Source organism: Eutrema salsugineum, unplaced genomic scaffold, assembly GCF_000478725.1.
Source record: "Eutrema salsugineum unplaced genomic scaffold, Eutsalg1_0 scaffold_23, whole genome shotgun sequence".
NCBI classification, from domain to species: domain Eukaryota; kingdom Viridiplantae; phylum Streptophyta; class Magnoliopsida; order Brassicales; family Brassicaceae; genus Eutrema; species Eutrema salsugineum.
In genome coordinates, this window is record NW_006256805.1 from 1,016,659 (window position 1) to 1,038,348 (window position 21,690).

At 32.5% G+C, this 21,690-nt stretch overlaps 2 protein-coding genes across 4 annotated transcripts; one reads left to right on the top strand and one right to left on the bottom strand.

Moving 5' to 3' along the window:
* Positions 1-518: 518 nt before the first annotated feature.
* On the bottom strand, positions 519-3,752 carry LOC18015371 (beta-glucosidase 23). 3 transcript variants are annotated; one of them, XM_006397407.2, is made up of 13 exons: positions 3,591-3,752; positions 3,085-3,154; positions 2,914-2,969; positions 2,730-2,805; positions 2,557-2,634; positions 2,351-2,438; positions 2,028-2,283; positions 1,815-1,930; positions 1,493-1,710; positions 1,352-1,386; positions 1,097-1,199; positions 909-1,017; positions 519-823 (listed from the first exon to the last, which is right to left on the bottom strand). In XM_006397407.2, exons 1-13 carry the CDS (start codon positions 3,750-3,752, stop codon positions 616-618), a joined length of 1,575 nt encoding a protein of 524 aa, XP_006397470.2. In that variant the 3' UTR covers positions 519-615. The 3 variants fall into 3 exon arrangements, with proteins under 3 accessions (XP_006397470.2, XP_024010630.1, XP_024010629.1); XM_024154862.1 differs by lacking the exon at positions 1,352-1,386 and having other exon boundaries at positions 1,097-1,227; positions 1,483-1,710; XM_024154861.1 differs by lacking the exon at positions 1,352-1,386 and having other exon boundaries at positions 1,097-1,231; positions 1,478-1,710.
* A 6,921-nt stretch (positions 3,753-10,673) lies between these two features.
* On the top strand, positions 10,674-13,231 carry LOC112086122. The gene is made up of 5 exons (XM_024154898.1): positions 10,674-10,742; positions 12,127-12,320; positions 12,404-12,527; positions 12,610-12,828; positions 12,905-13,231. The coding sequence occupies exons 1-5, from the start codon at positions 10,674-10,676 to the stop codon at positions 13,229-13,231; spliced, it is 933 nt and encodes a 310-aa protein (XP_024010666.1).
* Positions 13,232-21,690: the final 8,459 nt, after the last annotated feature.

The window sequence follows — 21,690 nt, forward strand, 5'->3', positions numbered from 1 at the left end:
TACCTGAATGTAACATGCAGATTTTTTTTCAACTATTTCAAATTTATATATTTTTATATTTTTTTTATAAAAATATAATTATCATTTGTTATGCGTTAGTATATTATTATAAATCAATCAATTTAAAATATAATATGATTAAAAAATCAAGAGTTTACATAAAAATAACCATCAATATTGTAATTAATTGTAATATAATTTTTATTTAACATTTATCCAAATTCTATTTAAGAGTTAATAAAAAAAAATCATTTTGTCAATTGTTTAATACTGAAAAATTAAAATTTATCAGTTATTTTTTTTAAAAAAAAATTGTAACTTTAAATTAAAAGCATGATACATATCATCCCATATTAATTCTTAAATGCTGATGTGATACTCATATAGAAAGAGTTGACTCTTTTTATATATGAGATTAGATCTTGCGTGTAAATACTAAACCCTAGATCAAGAGAAGTAACAGAACAAATTCTCTACGTGGGATTTTATAACATTAAGCAATGAAATAAACATAAACACACTTTATTTCAATCAAGATCTCATAAATAGTAGTCAATCAAAAACTAAACCATAGGAAAGAAACAATGAAATGAAACCAAATCCTCGAATTACATCTCAAAGCTCATCCCTCTTGATCGTGGAAGGACGAATCCCTTCACTTAAGAACTCTTTATAATACTTTCCGGATTCTTTCTGATAACGTGTGAGGTTATTGTTGAAATCAATGTAATAGAGTCCGAATCTGTTCTTGTAACCATCTTGCCACTCAAAATTATCCAACAACGACCATACAAAGTATCCCGTAACATTTACTTTGTCGATGCTGCAGTTTGGACATATAAATATTCTAATTAGAGATTCTACAATAGAATTGTAACTCTATCGTATAAATGTGAAATAGGACTTACCAAATAGCTTCTTGCATGCTCAAAAGATGCCTTTGAAGATAATATTTCCTGTTATGATCAGCAGTACCAACTGCAATCGAATCTGTGGCCCCAAGTTCTTCTCCATATCCTAATACAGTAGTTAAATATTAAGATCAATATATATTTATTTCAAAGATAAAATAAACAAAGAAAAAATCTCTAGTTACCATTTTCCATGATCATAATTTCAGGGTTTGCGTATTTATCCTTGATGTACTTCAAAAGACTTCTAAATCCTCTCGAGTAAACGTTCAATGCAGCAGTCAAAGGCTGAAATATAATAAAGGTGAAAGTGTTACGCCATATAAAAAATACAATATTTATCTGTGATTTTTGTTAGAAAGAAAAAGAAGCATGATGCAAGTTTGAACCTAGATGGTGACACAAAAGCGGCTAATACCAACCACTAATTAAATGCATACCTTGCTACCAATAGTGTAATTTTGCGCATTCTTAGCTGAAAAGAATATAGATTTTAATTAGTTCCATATAAGATTCTTTTCCTTTGATTTTTTGCCATCTATTTTCTTGGTTCGGTTTCAGGTAAGGGAAAAGAAACTTACTTTCCCAAGATATAAGAGAATCTTGCATCCATCTTGGTTTAGAATAATCGGGCTTCTCAAGATGGTTAGAAAACATGGACGTGTAGTAGTTGAGCCCTACAAAATCGGTCGAGTCTTTCAGTTTTGCTTTCTGCTCAGTAGTAAATTTAGGCAATCTATGTCCAACAATGTCTTTCATTTTCTGTGGATAATCTCCAAACGTAGTAGTATCAAGATGCCTACCAAAAAAAAAAAAAACAAATTCTATTAAATGAAATTAATAGATACAAGCACCCGTTTTCTTTCAGGGCATTTAACATTGCAAACATTATTAACTACTTACCAGCCCATCATAAAGTCAAGTGCACGGTCAATGGACGCACCGTCTTGTGCATCATCAAAGTCATGTGGTTCGAACCATGCCGGACTATGTGCGATTCCGATCTTCCCACCTTTACACTGTGGCCATAAATGTAACACAAAAAAGGTTCATATCTAGGACACAATAATTGTAAAACAAGATTGAAATAAATTCATATGATCTATAAACATTTACCTTCTCGCATTTTCGGAAAGCTTCAACGGCTTCTGCGTGAGAGTTAAGAAGGTTATGGCTGACGAGGTAAGCCTCATAGCCTGATCGTCCGTCTTGGCACTTAGGATTGACGTAAGGAGAGCAACGTCCTGGTGCTTTCTTTCCTACATCGTAACCAGCGTGAGCAAAGACCCATGGCTCGTTGAATGTGATCCAATTTTTCACCTTTCCACCATATTCTTGGAAAACATAATCAGCATACTCTCGGAAATCATTCCTGCATTGTTGGACTTAGTCAGGTTTGTATAAACAGAAAATTTGGTTTTGTTTTACAATAAACTTACACAATCAATTCGCTTAAAAAGCCGCCATATTGGTCTTCTAGATCTTGTGGTGTGTCCCAATGAAAAACAGTTACGAACGGAACTATACCTATTAATTTACATTATTAAATAAATAAATAAAAAGAATTTAACTTTTTTAGATAATGAAAACGTAATCAATTAATTTCTGTTTTGTTAACCAATTTCTGCTTTAAAAAATATATAACCATTTCTTAGGAGCTCGTCGATGAGATCGTGATAGAATTGCACACCAGCTTGGCTGACTCCTTTCTCTCTTCTCCCATCTGATAATCGTTTCATTAATATTTTTAGCAATAAATCATATGCATTAAATACACCAAACTCATAAACAAAGGAAAAACATTAGTGATAAACTCACGAGGGAATATTCTTGGCCACGCGATAGAGAGTCTAAAGGCGTCTGTGTTTAGATTCTTCATTAGTTGAATATCTTCCTGCAAACATTTTTCCAGAGGAGAAAAATTTTAACATCTAATAATAAATAAATAATAGGACATTTACTAGATATAAATAAAGTCTTCAATCAGTATTAATTTATGTACTTTATAACGATGGAAGAAGTCGACGGCTACATCGCCGTTATCGTTATTGCATCTCTCTGTAATTTAATTTTTTTTTTAAAAAAAATAGATAGTTATCCGGATTAGTTTTGAACCAATATTCTAGATACAATGTTCAGAGAGTAAGAAAAAAAAAATTGTATAGGCACTAACCTGGATACCTCTTACAGTAGATATCCCATAAGGCCGGTCCACGACAAGTTTCATTCACTGCACCTTCAACCTAATTAATGACATTACAGAAAAAGAGTTGATAGAGTTAGCAAATGATATAAAATACGAAACAGTATAGTACTAGTATTCTATTGAATAATATAGTGTTTTATTCTATACATTCTGTGAAAATAGAGTTTAAAAAAATGATAAAGATGAATTCCATTGGGGACCTACATCTATACTATCTAACTATAGTAAACAATTGAACAATTAATAAATGTTTATGGGAACTTATATTGTTCATAAAGTATTATATTGTATAATATAGTGTTTATAGTCTATAAATTTTGTGAAAATACGGTTCTGGAAAACATGAATTCATTAGTGGCATATATATATATATATATATATATATAAATGATAACATACCTAGGTTGTAAAATAATTTTTGAACACCTTTTTATATGTCGATCAAGAAATATTCATGGAAACTTATACTGTACCTGATAAGCCGCAGTAGCCGTGCCAAATAGAAAACCTTTAGGGAAACTTGCCCGGCTTAGTTTGGTCGATGGCGGGCAAACCGGCCCATCTGCTGTTGCCGGAGAGACCACGATAGTTTGGAGCAAAAGCAGTCCTATGAGAGGAAACTTTATCAAAGTCATTTTGCTTTGAGTTTTTATTTTGTTATCTTCAACAGAAATGTTTAGGATGGTTCTTTTACATCTCAGTGACGTTCCTTATATAGCGATTATGATTAATTGATCGATCATTCATTTAATTTAAATATGCCAACCAGGCCTCGTACTTGATCATTTTTTAACATCTAAATCGAGTTTTTTTTTATCAAAGTTTTAAACTACCACATGCATGCAATTTGACTGTAGCCAATGTAGTCTAATTTTATTATACTAAATTTTTATTTGACAGTACAATTGTTTCGATAATTTATAGGTTAATAATTGCAACATCTTCATCGTCACGTTATTATTTTTTTTATTTTTTGGATCAAAAGTCACGTTATTATTTATTTTTTAAATATGGAATATATAATATTCATTTCTTCGACGACGTATATATAATTGTGACTCTTGGATAAATACTTGTGTAAGTCCAAGAAAATGAAGCTTCCATCCATCTAGACAAAATGTTTTTGTAGACCATTTAATATTTGGCTCACATGATGTAACATCCCGACTTTTGGTTAACCAAATATCGGATGTTACTAGTTCATAATTCCGGTTTTATTAAATTCAACCATCTCTATTTCCTTTTTTATTTATTTCCTTTTTATTTGGGCTTTTCCTAATTTCTTTCTAAGAGCCCATTAAGCCCATTAAGCTCCTAATCAATCCTAGCCACCTTTTTCCTCTCTCTTTCTCTCCTCTCTGCGCCGAGCTGCTTCCTTTCTCTCTCTCTGCGTTTTCTTCTTCTTCTTTCTCTCTCTTGGCCACGTCTCTCTCTCTCCTTGCCGCGGCCGCCGCCATCCTCCAAGCCTCTCTCGCCGTCAAAGCTTCCTTGCCTCGCTGTGATGTCTGCGCCGCCTCCTTCTCCTTTGAGTGAGATGGGAGCTGATTCTGATGGATCTCCTCTTAGATCTGCTTCTCCTCTGCCTCCTCCTCCAGTTTCTCAGCCTTCTAAGCCAAGGTGAGGGCTCTGTGGCTTCATCCTCTCTTAAATATGCATGGTTGTCTTTTAAGTGACCTTTTCTTAGATCAGGCTTAGATCTGCTTGTTAGGGCTGCTAGAATTGTTTAGGACCTGGATCTATGTTGCCTGTTTGTTGATGATTGCTGGTGGAATGAGATAATTAACCTGAACTTGGATCTAAACTTATTGGACTTTAAAATATTGATTGTGTGATGTTAACCTGATTATTGTTCCTTTTTGTTACAATTGGTATCACCGAAAGTGCATCTTAATAATGGAAGGACCTTTAAGAAATGGATGATTCTTTGAAATGGATGAGTGTGCATATAGATCTCTGATAGGACCCCTGGCTCCTGGAGGCAGGAGTCAGTGTTGTTTGTTGGCTATCGCTGTCGTGTGAGGCACGGCTAGAGCCATCGCTGGAGTGGATTAGCGATCCACTGTTTATTGAGCCGTCCAAAGGGACCACTGGGTACAGCTTTCTGGTGAGACCGCTATGAGAAGCCGCCTGAGTGACCGTTAGTGTCATAGCCTGTCTCGGTGATTGCTGTGGATCAGTCTGTGTGACTGGCAGAGTGATCCTGACTAATGGGTATGGTAATATGCCAGCCATTGGATGTGATTATTCTGGTTGCCTTTCCGGGTGAGGCCCATGTGGCAGCCCACTACTGCCGCGTCCAGGGACCCGTTTCTTGCGTAGTTGTTTGTAGGGTTACCCTTGAATGCTGTGTGATTGATTGCTAGGAATGAGTTGTCTATATATATAAGTAAATATATCTATATATGTGTTGCTTGGGCTTGCTTTAGGATTAGATCTCTTAAAACCAATTTATGCTAGTTTGATGATGTTGTGGGCCTCCTTAAGGTCCACCCTCACTGAGTAATCCCAATTACTCACCCCTCCTCTCCCCTTGTCTTTCAGGTTTAGTAGAGAGATCAGCCTAAGTCTGTGTTGTTGATTGTTACCTGGGCGTTTTCCTGGCGATCCTGTGTGCTCACCAGATCGGACATCCTACCGGACGCGGTTTGATGGCCGACCTAACATACCCGGTTCGCCGCTCTCTTAGGAGCCTGGGATAGGGATGTTACACATGAAATATATATTATTCATTTCTGCAACGACAACGTATATATAATTGTGACTCTGGACAAATACTAGTGTAACTCCAAGAAAATGAAGCTTCCATCCATTACGATCTGTTTTTTTATCTTTTCACAAGAAGTCTTTGTAGACCATTTAATATTGAGCTCACATGACATATGGTTGCCTCACCTTCTGATAAGGCCGAATTTTTCATGAGGTGAATTTAGCTATATTACAAACACAAAGCTCAATAGTTTAATTGAAGTAAAAAAATTCGGTGTCATTAGTTCAAATTTATATTTATATATGTTATGAATTAAAGCATATACTTGTGTATATATCGGATTAGTTTTGTTCGATTAGTTGTGTTCTGAATGATTCTGAATGCTTGTGTTTTATTGTATCATCATGTTGTTTCTTATTCTTTGAATCACTTAATATGTTGCAGATGGATTCCAATCCAGATCTACCAAACATGAATGAAGAGCCAGATATTGATACGAATGATGAGTTAGAGGTAACAGAGGATGAGGTGAGACTCCTACTTCTGCAACTAAAGGGACACGGAAGGCTAATGCAAAGGGTACGGGAAGAAAAAGAACAAGATCCCTTGTATGGAACCACTTTACAAGAACGAAAGCCAACTATGACAAGTGTAACTGTCATTACTATGGGAAGTCAATGGGTTGTGCATCATCATCCAGCACCTCTAAGCTTAAGAAGCATCTTGACTTCTGTAAGCAGCATCAGGCGTGGGTAGCATCAAAGAAATCAAATCAACAGCAACTAGATCCAGAAGGTAATGATGGTCTCAAGCTGTGTAAAGTTTCTGAAACTGTGGTCAGAGAAGCTAGAAATGAGATCTAGTGATAGGTGAGTTGCCTCTGTCTTTCGTAGACTGTTTAGCTTGGAGGCATTTCTACAACAGAATTAAATTGTACAAGCCTGTCTCTCTGAGAACATTTACAGGGGAAATTGTGGAGATGTTTGTGAGAAAGGAAACACTTATGAAGAAAGTGCTTGGCGCCAATAAGCAGAGGCTGTCCTTGACAACTAATATATATATGGGTAAATCCCACCACCAATGCTAGCTACATGGTAATCAATGCCCATTTCATTGATTGTAGTAGGCAGTTGAAGAAGCTGATCATCAGATTCAAGCATGTTTGTGATCACAAGGGATGTACTATATGTGTTGCTCTTCTAGATTGTTTTTCCATCATAGTGGACAATGCAACATCAAACTCCTATGTTATTAGAAGACTTAAGGAACAATTCACTGTACTGTGAGATAATTCACTTGTGCTCGGTGGTGAGTATTTACACATACAGTGTGCTACTCACATTATCAACCCCATTGTGAGGGATGGACTGCACGATGTGGACAAGCATGTTTGTGACATCCGGAATGTTGTAGGATTCGTGAGGTCTTCTACGCCAAGGTTGATGTCCTTCAAGCTTCGTGTTGACACAAGGTAGATAACAAGGGGTAGTCTGTCTCTCGATTGCAAACCAGATGGAATTCAACATATCTAATGTTGAATAGAGCTATGGACTTCAGGCTGGAGTTTGAGAAGATGGTTGCTGAGGACTAGTTGTGTAACGACTATTTTAAAGAAAGAGTAGATGGGAAGAAGAGGATTGGACAGCCTATACAAGAAGATTGGGACGAAGTTGATATGTTACTTAACTTTCTCATTATCTTCTGCAATGCTACTTTAGTCCTTTCTTCTACTAAGTTACCTCGTGCACATAAATGTTGCAATGAAATGGTAACCATAGAAAGAAATCTAGTCTTATTGACCCTAGATCCCGATTTAGTGTTGAAGAAGAAAGCCACTGCTATGATAGCTAAGTTAGGGAAGTATTGGGATCTATTTAGGTTAGAAACAGAAATGAATAGGATGTTGATATTAGCCAGTGTGTTCAGTCCAAGGAACAAAATGAAAGTTGCTAAGCTTTTTTTGAGAAGCTATATGGACCAGAGAGTATGATTGCTACAAAAATGCACGATTCAGTCATGGATATTCTGAAGAGATTGTTTGAAGAGTATAATACTAGACTTGCTAGTTCTCTGAATAGAACTTCAAATGCCACTTCTACTTCTGCTACTTCTGATCCGTCACAAGTAAGTGGATCATCATCTCAGCCTCGAGCTCAAGAGTTAGGTAGAACTAGAAACCGTAGAATGGACTTGGCTGGTCGTACGCGTTATGAAAGAATGGATGTATAGTTTACAAGGAGCTGGTGCAAGAAATCTAATTTCAGAAAGTAACCGCTAAGCTTGAGTTGTATCAGGCCGAGAATGTGGAAAATCCTCATATTTTTGAAGGAAATGAGTATGATGTTCTAGCAATGCAAGTTTCATCAGTTGCATCTGAGTCTGCTTTTAGTACAAGTGGTTGCATCTTGGATCCATCTAGGAGTTGCTTGACACAATACATTTTAGAAGTGTTGATGCATACAGAGCAATGGTTGAAGAGTGAGATTTGTATGGATCGTAGTGGAACTATTACTATTGAACAACTCCTTGATGATCATTAGAGAGGTAAATTGTCTATTTGTTTTAAACTATAAGCTAAAACTTCCAAAATTTTTCTCATCATTCAATCATTTATACTCTACAGAGTTTGGAGAAATTGATATTCAAGACTAAGGAGTCAATGAAGGAGCAAGGACCATAATTCTGGTAAGGAGTCCACGTTTTTACACAATTCTCTGATCATTCCAATTTCTGATTATGATGTTTTTCTGTTTTTTTGCATTTTCAGATCACAATTCATGCTTCAGAAGAATTGCATCTCTTGCTTCTACTTTTTTACTCGAGTCACAACGACACAAGTCACACAACCCATCATGAAACAGAGTTTGTATGCATTCCTCTTTGTGTTGGATTGTAGACAGTGTTTTAAACCTTCATGCTTTTTTGTTTGTTTCATTTATTTCATGTATTACTTTTGCTTCTGAACTTGTTTATGTACTTATTGTTTCAGAGTATAGAACTTGCTTATAATTGATTTCGGATATGAACTTTGATTTTTTTGAGATTTTTTTTTCTTGCTGATTTCGTATATATAAAACTGTTTAAGAACCGAAATTTGGAGAACCAATTTTTTGGATATTTTACGATTATGAACATTAATACCCGAACTGACCCAGAACCGATAGGTACCGAACCGGAACCAAACCAAAATTAAGTAGGTACCTATTTGGTTAAGAACCAAAATACCCGGAACCGTTTGGTACCTCCCTGGAACCGAATTGGATACCCGAAAGCCCAGGGTGAGCGGTGAGTTTGAATAATTATCCAATTTATAACAATATAACATTTTTTTGTTAGTCGTACCTAATTTACATCAATTTATACTAACCAAGCACAACTGATATAACCAGGACCAATACTCCCCCTCAAATCTTAGCACGAAGATTAGAAATTCACAAATTGCATGCTAAACGATCAACATATTTGACGACCAAAGCTTTAGGAAATATACTATTGCTAGTTGAGTTTTCACAACATGAACGGTGGAAATGATCCCATCTTGAATTGCACGAACCGTGTGGCAATCAATTTTAATATGCTTAATTAGTTTGTTCATGAAATACCAGATACGCATCAACGTGTACAGTAACCTGGCTATCACAAAACAATGGATACAGCCTAATTTGACGCACACTTAAATCCGAGAGTAGTTGACGACGCTAAGTAATCTCATCATTGGCTTTAGATGCAGCCCAATATTCAGTTTCAGCAGAAGAAAGAGAAATGGTGGGTTGTTTTTGGTTTTCCAAGAAACATGGAGCCGGCAAAAAATATGATAGAAGAAATCAGCTAGACCGTTTTTCACTGGAAATGCAGTCCAATTTGAGTAACAAAATGCAATGAGCCATATATCCAAATCAGCTTGGAACAATTTCCCTTGACTAGGAGAGCCCTCCAAAAAAATGCACAACTGGAAGAGCAGCTTCGTAATGACCATTGCTTGGAGCTTGCATAAATTGTTAGAGTACATTAACAGACTAACATCTTATAATATTAAAGGAGAAGTACATTTAGGAAATTGACCTCGGTGTTACGTGGTATATTACAATGAATGTCATTGAATAAAAATGTATCCCACAAACAAAAAAAAAAACTCAAACCAAAGAGGATCCGCGTCCTTTTAAACCCGTTTAAAAGGACGCGGATCCTAATTCTGACCCGTTTTGTATTTTAGGCAATTAATGATTTTTAAAGATGTAATCTCTTTGAAGTATTTAGCTCCTAATAATCGGGATAAATGAAATAGATATCGCAATAAATATATTTACATATTAAGAACATTACCTATGAGAGAATCTTGATTCAAAATATAAGAGAAAATCTACAAATCTTCAAATCATTTTTTTCGCATATCCAAATATTAACACAATAATAACAACTTCCAAGAATGACGTATTTGGCTATTTGTCCTAATATTGGTATTAAATTTAATTTGAACAATTATACTTCGCCACCAATGTATCTTACCTCTTAACGGCATTGTACAAAATCCTCAAATTTTATTCTGAACTATTGCTAAATCTCAATATATGAGAATATGCTATTAGTTTGTTATTGAATACTATCCATTTATTTCGCATCACCGTATAGATACTCAATAACATCTACTTTACAAAAAGTAGGATTCGCTATTTTCTTTCGATATTGTGTTCAATTTGAATTGAAAAAAAAATAATTGGCCGCCAATTTACATACAGCTCAACGGTATTGCGAAAACTCTATACTGTTTCAAATACGACACTACCGTATTCCATTTCACTCCACATCAACTACAACTTTCTTAACTTTTTGTTCATTTCAATTCTTTGCAATGGCTTCCAACATGAGGTTAACCCCTTTGGCTGACTTAAAGCCATTCAAGACTGGGTGGAAGGTGCAGGTGAAGGTGCTTCACACAATACCAGACTAAGAGTGGAGAGTCTCTCAAAATCATTCTCGCAAATGAAATGGTATGATCAAGTGAATGTGTAATTACAATTTTGTTTTACTAACTATTAATGGTTTACTTATAAATATTTTTTCGGTTCAGGGTACCAAAATCCACACTACTGTCAAGAAAAACCTGTTGCATCGTTTCAAGCGGTTGATGGTTGTCGGTGAATGGAAGTTCATCGTGAACTTTTCATTGAACCAGACGTCAGGTCAAAACCGCGTCACAAAGCATCAATTCAAGATGTCCTTCATTTCATCCACCGTTGTTAGCAAAAGTGTTAATCGATCTGACAGTCGATTTTTTTAGTTCTTAGATTATGATACAATCTTGAACGGTTCCACAAGTACAAGTTTTTTGATCGGTGAGTTTCCATTTATTTATATAGTTAGTTTATTACATTTATATACATATTCATCTGACGTCATTTTTCAAAATACCAGATGTTATTGGACGAGTTGAAAGTGTACGTGAACTTGAAACAATCCATGTCATGAACAAGGACACAAGCAAGCTTGAGTTCGACTTGTGTAATGCGAAGTGAGTATATACGGTTAACGTTTTTTATCCTTTTAAATATTTACTCTAATCTAATTGAACCGGATTATATATAGAGAGGAGCGCTTACCATGCACACTTTGGGGTAAATTTGGCGAGCAAGTCTATTCGGCTTGTCAGAATGCTGGCGAACATGGTGTCATCATTGTAATCCATTTTGGAAAAATCAATGTGTTTAGAGGTAAAAATATTTAATTACAAAATTGTTGTTTCAACATAGGATAAAATGCATTTTCATTATTTGTTTAAATTATTATAGGTGAACGTCAAATTACCAGTTCTTTCCAAACCTCTAAGGTGCTAATAGATCTTAACGATCCAGATGTCGTTGATTTCAAAAATAGGTAAATAATTTATTTATATATCACACACATATTTGACAATGTGATTATTAATAAGAATTGTTTTCCAATATGAAGTTTACCTGCAAATGGCAGAAATATTACTTTCTTGAGTAGCAAGCCACATCAGAGGATTTCTTATGATGATGAGAGTAATTTTGATCAGTTTCCAATGGTGACTATTGCTGAACTGCAAGTTTATCTGGAGCTATATAACAAAGTTGTCATAAATTTATTATATGTTGATAAAATGATATATCTTTGGGAAATGTTTTTTTAATATAAAACTAATAACATAAAATACTTAAAGCGTGTAAAACTTTATATATGGTATCGACTAAATTAAAGGTATAACTCAAACCTTAAATTTTATGTGTTAATTTATCAATAGAGTTTATGCAATTATGGTGACTGTTCTATTGTTAAATATTCAGGTTGGAAAATGTAAAATCATGTGTACTGTATATGCGGTTGATACAGATTGGTCATGGTTTTACTTGGTTTGCACTAAATATAGGAAAAAGGTCTACAAAATCCCAAAACGCAAAGACGAAAAATTTTGTGATAAAACTAAGAAGCTATATTCATGTGAAACATGTGATGCCAAAGTTTCATCTGTCAGTGCGAGGTAACTAAATTTTATAAATTACTAAATAACATATTGTTTGCAAAAACATATAATCACATGTTTACATTTAAATTATATTGTAGATACAAACTCTATCTTTGTGTAATGGACAACACGAGCAAGATCAAATGTTTTCTTTTTGATTCAAGTGCGAAGGATATTGTTAACCAATCTGCTGATGAAATTTTAAAAGGGACATACGATGAGGTATTATACACTTTATGTATTTTATTTCAATGAGTTTTATATTAAAAATCATTTCCCAAATACTTATTATTTTTCAACATAGATACAAGATCCGGATGTCGTTCCTGATGCATTGCAAAACTTGGTTGGGAAGACTTTTCAGTTTCTAATTTGTGTTGAGAAAGAAAATCTTTACGGTGGTAGTAATACATACAAGGTCGGAAAGGTTTGGAAAGGCAATCAGATTTTGACTACCACAGTTGATGAGGTGAATGAATCTGAAGATGGGGGTGATCAGAGTTTACTCATGTCTGGCGATCAGGTGAAATTCATATCATGTGAATGTATTTTTTATGTTTTTGGGACAATATTACATCATGAAATTTTTTTATTTATAGGCATCACTGATGAACACACAAAGCCAAGAGTCTTCGGATGATGTTTCTGGTAATATCAAAACTCCTTTATCAAAGCGTGAGCGTGATGATTCGAAAGATTCAGTCGACTCATCGTCATCGTCTAAGAAGTCATGTAATAGTGGGATTAGTGTGGAAACAACATATGTGAATGAAGTGATTGATGAGGATACACTGAAGAGTGATGATGTTTTGGTGAACGCTATTCTTACAAGTGAATCCAATGAAGGTGTTGCAAAGGGACGAACTCGAGTACGTGGTGGTGGTAAATTTGTTGGCAAAGAGGGAGGCAAAAATGGGAAGATGTGATCCCATATATTCTGCAGTTTATGAATTTATTATTATTCAATTTTTTATTGAATAATTTTCTCTTTTCCAATATTTGGTTTAATATTTTGAGCATTCGGATATTTATTTTTTATGGTTGGTTATTTGTTTCTATAAGTTGAATTATTAATAAAATATTTTTGGTTTTGCATACTATGTTCGTCAGTCACATGTTATACATTTTTATCCATTTGAATAAAAAAATAGAAGTATAATATATGAGTAGTTTAAATAAATACTCCTCATATTATTCAAATTGTTAATCTACATACAAATTACTATTTATCAAATAATGATATGATATTATTTAATACATGAATTATTAACTGCGTAATTATTTAAGGATATAATTGTATTGAAATTTTATGTATGGCCATTATGGTTGATATTTTTATATATTATAATCATGCGGTTACTGATTAAACGGTACTTTTAAATAACGAAACCTCCTAATTGTTTAACCGTTACTTGCAAAATATTTTTATATATATAGATATTATTAAAAATAAAACACTCTTTGTTAACATATCCATTATCGTTTTTGAATTTTGTATTTTCTCGGGAAAAATATCTCCATGCGAAAAAATATCTGAAATTACCTTATCATCTGAAGGATGTAGCATATGCATTCAAATCATAAAGAAAATTGTTGAAGATAATGATTCGAGTGACTATAACGCAACAATGGTCTGGGCAGACGAACATGTAAGTTCTTCAATTACTAAATTCATATATTACAATTTGGGTCTATAAGCGTTACATTTATTTCAGATAATTTCAGATCCTATTTCCTGATTTGGTATTTTCAATTTCTTATAGGGTGATAGAATTGTTGCTACAATTCCTAGGAATATAATGTCTATTAATCACAATGAATGTTCGGAGGGAAATTGGTATTTCGTTCGCAAATTTTGTATCAATGAAATTTCATCGTCATCTAATGCAAAATTCAATAGATATCAGATATCTATAACTGATGATACTCGGTTTCATATGACATCCCCAAAATCGGAAGATCGTATGTATTCTTTTTCAAAATTCACTGAATTATTACCAATGTTATTGTCTACATCATCCAAAAATAGTATGTATTCATCTTTCTTATTGTTCATATGTTAGACTTTTATATGTAACTGACAGATGTCTAACATATATGAAATACCATTTGTATAGTTGACTTGATTGGATGCATAGTAAAAGTTCGCAAATTGCCTGAACATGGAGAGATGAAATATAGGAGAGAAGGGATTGCTACCAATAAGTGTATCAAATTTACGATTCAGAATTTTGAGTATGTAACCATATATACTAATTTTCTCAATATATCATAATTATTTTGTTAGGTTGTTATACATATATTTCCATATTTTTCATAGGTGTGTTGATATCAAATGTGTCGCATTTGGTAACAATGCTGTCAAGTTTGAGAGCTCTGGCTAACAAAACCTAGAGACAAAGTAATCATATGTGTCTTAAGATTTTGGGAGGTTGGACCATATGGAGGTAATCAGTTTTAATTTTATATTGTTTACTGGAATTGTATTATGCATAAGGTCTAAATTAAATTTTTTTATATTGCAGATGGCATACGTATTTTTCCCAATGACAACTTCTCGGAGATTAAATTTGATCCCCTTATTCTGGAAGTTAAGAATTCATGTATCATGTAAGTATAATAAAATATGCACATATTAAAATTTCCCGTATATGAGAAAAATTTTGTTAGATATTGTTTTTAATAATTGTTTTATTAAATTATTTCAGGTTGGACTGCACAGATGATTTAATTGATGTTGAAGATGAGTACTGTGAATGGGTCATGCCATTCTATGAGAATAGTCGATTGTTAAAAACTGTTTCCTTTTTTATGTCATATTTGTTTCTATTTTTTGTTGAACTTATACTTATAAAACTATGTCGAATGTTACTGGTATTTTTAAAATGAACTTAAAGTAACTGATACACATAAGAATTAACTTTTATTTGTAATAAATGACTGATATAATAATTAACTTTTAATTGTAATATATTAAAAAAAATGTATTACATAACTGAACATTTACTTATAATATATTGATATACTTTACAGTTATAGAAAGTCACTTAAATAATATTATGTAAGAGAGATTTAAATTTCATACATTTGTGTTGAATATATATGGATATATAATCTTTTTACTTATTCAAATTTTAAAATATATTCTATTACTTTAAATAATAAGCAATCCATATATTTGAAAACATCTTATTTGAGAAGTTGTGATATTTCGGTCAAATGGTATTTAATATTTTTATTACAGAATACTTTTGGAAAAAATTAAACACACAGAAAAACATGAGTAGTAACCATCAATTTATTATATAAATAAACAGTATAAGAGAATTTTCATCAAGTTATGATAATACAACTGATATTCTAATTTGATTTCTCACAGATGTATAAAAAATATCGTGGAAACGAAGAACAAAATATTTTGTTCAGTTCTTAGTATTTTTTATGCATCTGCGACGAATCCGTTCAGTATAAGTAGTTTTTCTCAGTTTTATTTGTGATCGATCACTTCTCATAGTAAGTACATAACGTTACAATAGAATTGGACTATATATAACAAAAAAAAATGATTTATCCATTATAATTCTTTAATAATTTTTTTATATAAGGTTTAAAAATCAAAATGTGTAACAAATATAAATCTATTAACTGGAAGTCGAACTGTTTATCTATATCGTTTTCCCTGATTTAGCGCCAATTTTTATTTTTGTTTTCATTTGCATTTATATGTGAACATTTTAATTAGTGTAAAAATATAAAGCTACCTAATAATTTCAAGTTATGTTAAAAGGCTTTACCTGTTCAAAGAAAAGGAAAAGTAAAACTTATGAAACAATCTATAAAGCTTCAGAATTTTAACGAAATATCTGGTAGGTAATTAGATTTTGTTAATATATTTTAATCAATTCTACTGTATAATTATCCCTATTAAGGTGTTGATTGGTTCACCCGCTATCACCTGCAAACGCTGCGTTTGCGGGTGATAGCGGTTAGTGGCGTTTTATCACAATCATAAAAATCGCTGCAAACTGCTTTGTATCGTTTTATACTGCTGAAATCCAAAAGCTGCTTTCCGTCAGCGTTTGCGGTTGCGGGCGGTAGCGGTTGGGTAAAAAAATAAAAATAAATAAAATCATGCTAGAAAAAAAAAGATCACGTTAAAAACAATTATAAAACCCTAACCCTACTAATCTTCTTATATATATATAAACTCTAACCTCTCACTTTTTCTATCAAGTTCTAGTCTCTAATCATGGCTTTCATATAAGTTGAAGAAAATTAAGATATAAGCATAAGTGTCATAATATTTTAGTTAATTTATTTATATTAATTGTTCTATTTCCACATTTAAATTTAAAGTAAGAAATTATAAATATGTATCTTATTAATTACAAAATTAGTTTGTTATAATTCTTTTTTGTTTGTTCTTCAGAAAATTACATGATCAAACGAGATGACATGTGCGTTAATTCAACGGATCATTGTGGAAAAACGAAATCAAGATAAATATCCTAGATTTTTGAGTGCACTCCAGAAAGAACGTATTTTGAAGAATATTAATGAGCAATTTGGAGTTGATTTAAGTTGGGATCGTGTAAAAAATCGATTAGATCAATTGAAGAAATTTTACATCATGCATAAGACAAATTCAGAAGATCCACGTATTGGAGCAAATTTTTTCAGTACTAGACACAACTTTGTGTGATGTTCCCAATAATTAAAATAAAACATATTATTATAAAATTTCTTAATTTTTAAAATAATTATTTAGTATTTATTTATAATTTATTGATTAATTTAAACTATTGATTTTGATATTAATCATAATAATATAGTTTTCTGTTTTTTTATAATTATATATGATATTTATTTTGGTAATTTTATATTTAACCGCTAAAACAATCGCTGGTTTGCCAGTCAAAATTGTCCCGCAAACAGATCCGCTTTAAAAAATTTAACCAGTCGTGCAAACCGCTGAATAACGCTCAAAACCGCAATCGTCTGTTTCCGCAAACTTCCGCACTCGCAACCGCAACCGCTGCGTTTAAAGCAGTCAAGCCCTAAGTAGTTTAATGGTTCATCACATTTCCAACTGACAAAGCATATTCTTTTATATTTATGTTTGATATTTTTTCGCTTTTCAGTATCAAAATATATACTGATATCACTACTTAAGTAAAACAATGTACCTATATATTTGGTAACTGTTTATATTTCCTAATTTAAATTGAAACAACTATTGTGTTAAATGAACAGTATTAATTAGATTTGGTTCATCATATTTATAATTACCCAAGTAAATGGTGTCATATATTTGTTTGCAACTTTTCCCACTTATTTTTATAGTTGATTTTATTAGGATATATTTGTATACAGTAAAAAAATATTTTTATAGTTGATTTTATTTGCAACTTTTCCCACTTCTTAATAGAGTCTATTTAGCTCCATTGTTGGTTTTGAAAACGAACATGCCAAGTTTTAGTGTTTCTCGATATATTTAATTTTAATAATTAAGGTTTGTACTTACATATGTTTTGTTTTCGTACCAGAAATAATGGGTTACCATCTTCCTTTATATCTTGGCGAAACAGACCTCAGACGCGGTAAAGTCATTACTAAAAACAAATTTATGGCTTGGATGGATTGTAAACAAAAGTACGAAAATGGTCGAGACCTTCTATAAAGTTTTTACCAAATTTGTGTGGAATGCCAGACTTAAAGAATGCAGACTTAGAAAACGTGGTGTTTGTAAATCTGAGGTACTTAAAAAATGTCCCATTGAAGATTCTGAGCTTTTTTACTTGTGGTTATTGTTGCACAACATAAGAGGTCCTACATTTTATTATGATCTTAAGACTGTTGATGGTGTTACTCATCCCATATTCAGAGAAGCTTATCTTGCTAGAGCATTTGTCTCATTCGAAGATCAATGATTTCTTTATCTTTTTAACTATTCAGTATTAAGTTTATTTATAATTATTTTTATTTTTCATAACATTTTGGCTTTTATGTGTGGCCAAATTAATCAATAACGATATGCTAACATATGATAATTATTTTTATCATATGCGGTATTAAGTTTATTTATAATTATTTTTATTTTTCATAAACTACTTTCACTCCTAACATATGATAACGAATTAAGTATATTTTATTTCAGTTATCGGAGTGATTTTTATTCCATATCTAAAAATGTATAACCAATAATTATACTATTTACTTTAATGTATTAAATGTGAAAATGAATTTTTGATTAAATGAGATATAAATTATATATCATGTAAACTACTTTCAGTCCTAACATAGGAAAACAAATATTTATGTATATATTTTGGAATATGAATCTCAAAAAAGATTTGTCATGAATTAATACAATATAGAAAACTATGTTGCATTCAATGTATATAAACGTCATTAGTTGCTACGATAGGTGTAATCATTACTTTTTTTTTATTAACAAGAAAACCAAACCGGTGCCAAAACTAATTCGAAGAAGTGCTCCTTTTCGTTTTTGACGACGGTTCCATTTTATTTTTATTTTATTTATACAGTTACGAGCATGATTCAGTATAACTTCGTCATTTTCAGAGACTATTGCTTAACAAAAAAATTTCAAAACACGAACTTCTCGAATTATGTCTTACCATGACTTAGTTAGTAAGCTTACACCATGGGAAGAAAATCCGGTGATACGTGTTGTTATTTACAAGAAATGGATTGAGAAAGAAAACAGTGGTCGGGATCGTATCGAATTCATATTTGCCGACGAAGAGGTAAACAAGTTAATCTTTTATGCTAGATGAATTTTTGGTGATGTCCGTAAAAAATGTTGTCCTAATAGTTTTTGAATTTTAAAATCTGTTGTTTTCTAGTGCTGCAAAATTCATGCGTCTGCTCATAACTGGATCCATTAATATTTCAAGAATGAATGTCACAAAGGAGAATGGTTTGAAATTCACAATTTTACTGTCAGATCTTCAGACTGGAACAATTGGAACGAACGCCTAACTAAACATCCTTACAATATCGTTCTTACTCGAGATACCACGCTTGACTTTATACGATAGCCGGTATCTAATTGGTATTTCTTGATTTTAATCAAATTCGATGATATTGTGAAGAGGAAAGTGGATCATGTATTTCCTATTGGTAATATTTTATTTTCATTATTGATTAATTTAATTTATTTGTTTTTAAAAATATTTAGTCCATTATACGTTAGGGAATCATAATGTTATTTTAACTGCCATTCTTGGTTGGTGTGTTCGATTTTGTTGGTGTATTTTCTATATGTTATGCAAATTTATTTTTTATAAGTATTATTCATTATTGTTATGTTTACTTTTATATTTAGGGATGTTGTTATCAAATGTTTTGCCTTTGATAACTGCGCAATTTATTTTGATAATTCCTGGAAATCGAGAAAGACTGATCGCATTTTCGTTCTGTTAACTGAGTGGAGACTTGATGTCTATAAAGGTTAGATACCCCATGTATTATTATTGAATTGGTATCTGAACTTCTAACAAAGTATATAACGGTGTCAAATGTTACGATTATATTTTTCTTTGTAGGTGAACACATTGTCAGAAATGGAGGAGGTCAGTCTCGATTTCTTTTCAACCCAAAGATTACTGAAGTTCAAGAGTTTGCATACATGTAAGCCGTTTTATCTTTATTGTTAAACAAAATCATAATTTACAGTTGCTAACTATTCATATTTATATCAACAGGTTCGTTCTGGCCGACAAGAAGTCAAATATCAAACCAGGAAATTAAGATGTGCAGATGAAACCGGACTACATTATAGCACATTTTCGTTAAAAGGAGATATGTCCTCCTATTTATATTTATGTTATGAATATAATATTTTGAATTTATTAATTTTTGTTTTGTTTTTACAATGGTTGTTTATGTATTTCCGTAAACATATTTTATTTTCATATCTAAATGACTATCTGCTTACATATTTATCAATGATCGTTAATAAATTATAATGAATCTGTGATAGAAATATGGAAATTAAATTATTAACTAGATTAATTTTATCATTATTAACTATATCTTATTATATCAAAGGATATTATCTTGTTATAATAATTCATTGAGTAAAGTTCGTTAATCGATTCATTTATAACATTGATAACACCTGATTTTGACCCATTTTTACCATTGATTTAATGCTTTTTCAAAGGTTTTAATCAGTTTTAGGAAATTTTATTATGATTTCTATGTGTTTGTAGTTTCAAGGCTCTTTTCAGGAAACTTAGGGAAAATGATGGCAAAATGGAAGAAATCCACTTTTTCAGCTCAGAGTCAGACCGTCAGAAGTTCATCCTCAAATGAAGACTTTCTGACCGTCTGATCCAGCTCAAATTTGGAGACAATCAAGAGGAGACAACCAGATATTCATATCACTTTACATCACGAAGATCCAACAGTGCAATCAAAAGATACAGGGAGAACAATTTGACCAAGTTCACCAGTCACGGAAGACTCTCACCCGCGGTAAAACCATGTTTTACCTGCCCTGGAAGACTCTAACCCCCAGTGGACCTTAGGACAAGCCACAAAACCCAACATCAAAGCCCACTTCGCCATTCCTCTTAAGAGAAGCCCTAAATGAGACCTGGAAGACCTTAGGACCTATAAATACATTGTTTACCAGTCCTAAACGGGTGTTCTCCTGTAATGAGATTTTGAGCCACCAAACTCTGTTTTCTAGGGTTAGGCGATAGAGATGGGGATTCTTCCCCAGATCCATTGTTCTTTCTCCTTTTTATTTTAGTAACTTTTCTGTTTTATTCTTTTGCATTCTTCTATGTCTTTCATCATTCATTGCATTATGTAGATTAGTCCTAGAGAGTCAAGTTGTTTGAAGATATCGACGAGCATATATATCGATTAGGATTTCTATTGTTCTAGACCATATTCTGGATCTCATCTCTTCTAAGTTGTTCATAAAGCATGATAGTAGATTCATAACCTATTCTCTGAGCCCAGGATCGATCAGAGCCACGAGAGTGCTGTATCAGATTATCCGTACCTAGCTTCAAAAAACATAGTCGCTATAGGAGTCGAAAGCTACCTATAAAGAAGATGTGAGCAGATGAATTCTATGTCTAATGCATTATCTTAAGTTTAGCATGAGAGCGAGAGTTAATTGCTAGATCTAAGAGATTAGTTGATTAAGGTGACGAGAGTTGGTTAATCATACATATGTGTATTCTAGTTCAATGCAGATTCCCAGAAACAGATGAAGAATCATACATCGATTAGAGTAAACCAGAGAAGTCTAAATCGCCACCTATGAGTTTAAGAGTCTTTAGTTTGAGTCGATATGGTTGAGATATTCTTTTAACAATTCGTTTGCATTGCATCTTATTTC

Coding starts and splice junctions, on each gene's coding strand:
- LOC18015371 (XM_024154861.1), bottom strand. CDS start 3,752: ATGACTTTGATAAAGTTTCCTCTCATAGGACTGCTTTTGCTCCAAACT. Junction 2,970..3,084: donor CTACTGTAAGAGGTATCCAG/GTTAGTGCCTAT, acceptor ATTAAATTACAG/AGAGATGCAATAACGATAAC. Junction 1,931..2,027: donor CTTTCCGAAAATGCGAGAAG/GTAAATGTTTAT, acceptor TTATGGCCACAG/TGTAAAGGTGGGAAGATCGG.
- LOC112086122 (XM_024154898.1), top strand. CDS start 10,674: ATGGCTTCCAACATGAGGTTAACCCCTTTGGCTGACTTAAAGCCATTC. Junction 12,528..12,609: donor TAAAAGGGACATACGATGAG/GTATTATACACT, acceptor TTTTCAACATAG/ATACAAGATCCGGATGTCGT. Junction 12,829..12,904: donor TACTCATGTCTGGCGATCAG/GTGAAATTCATA, acceptor TTTTATTTATAG/GCATCACTGATGAACACACA.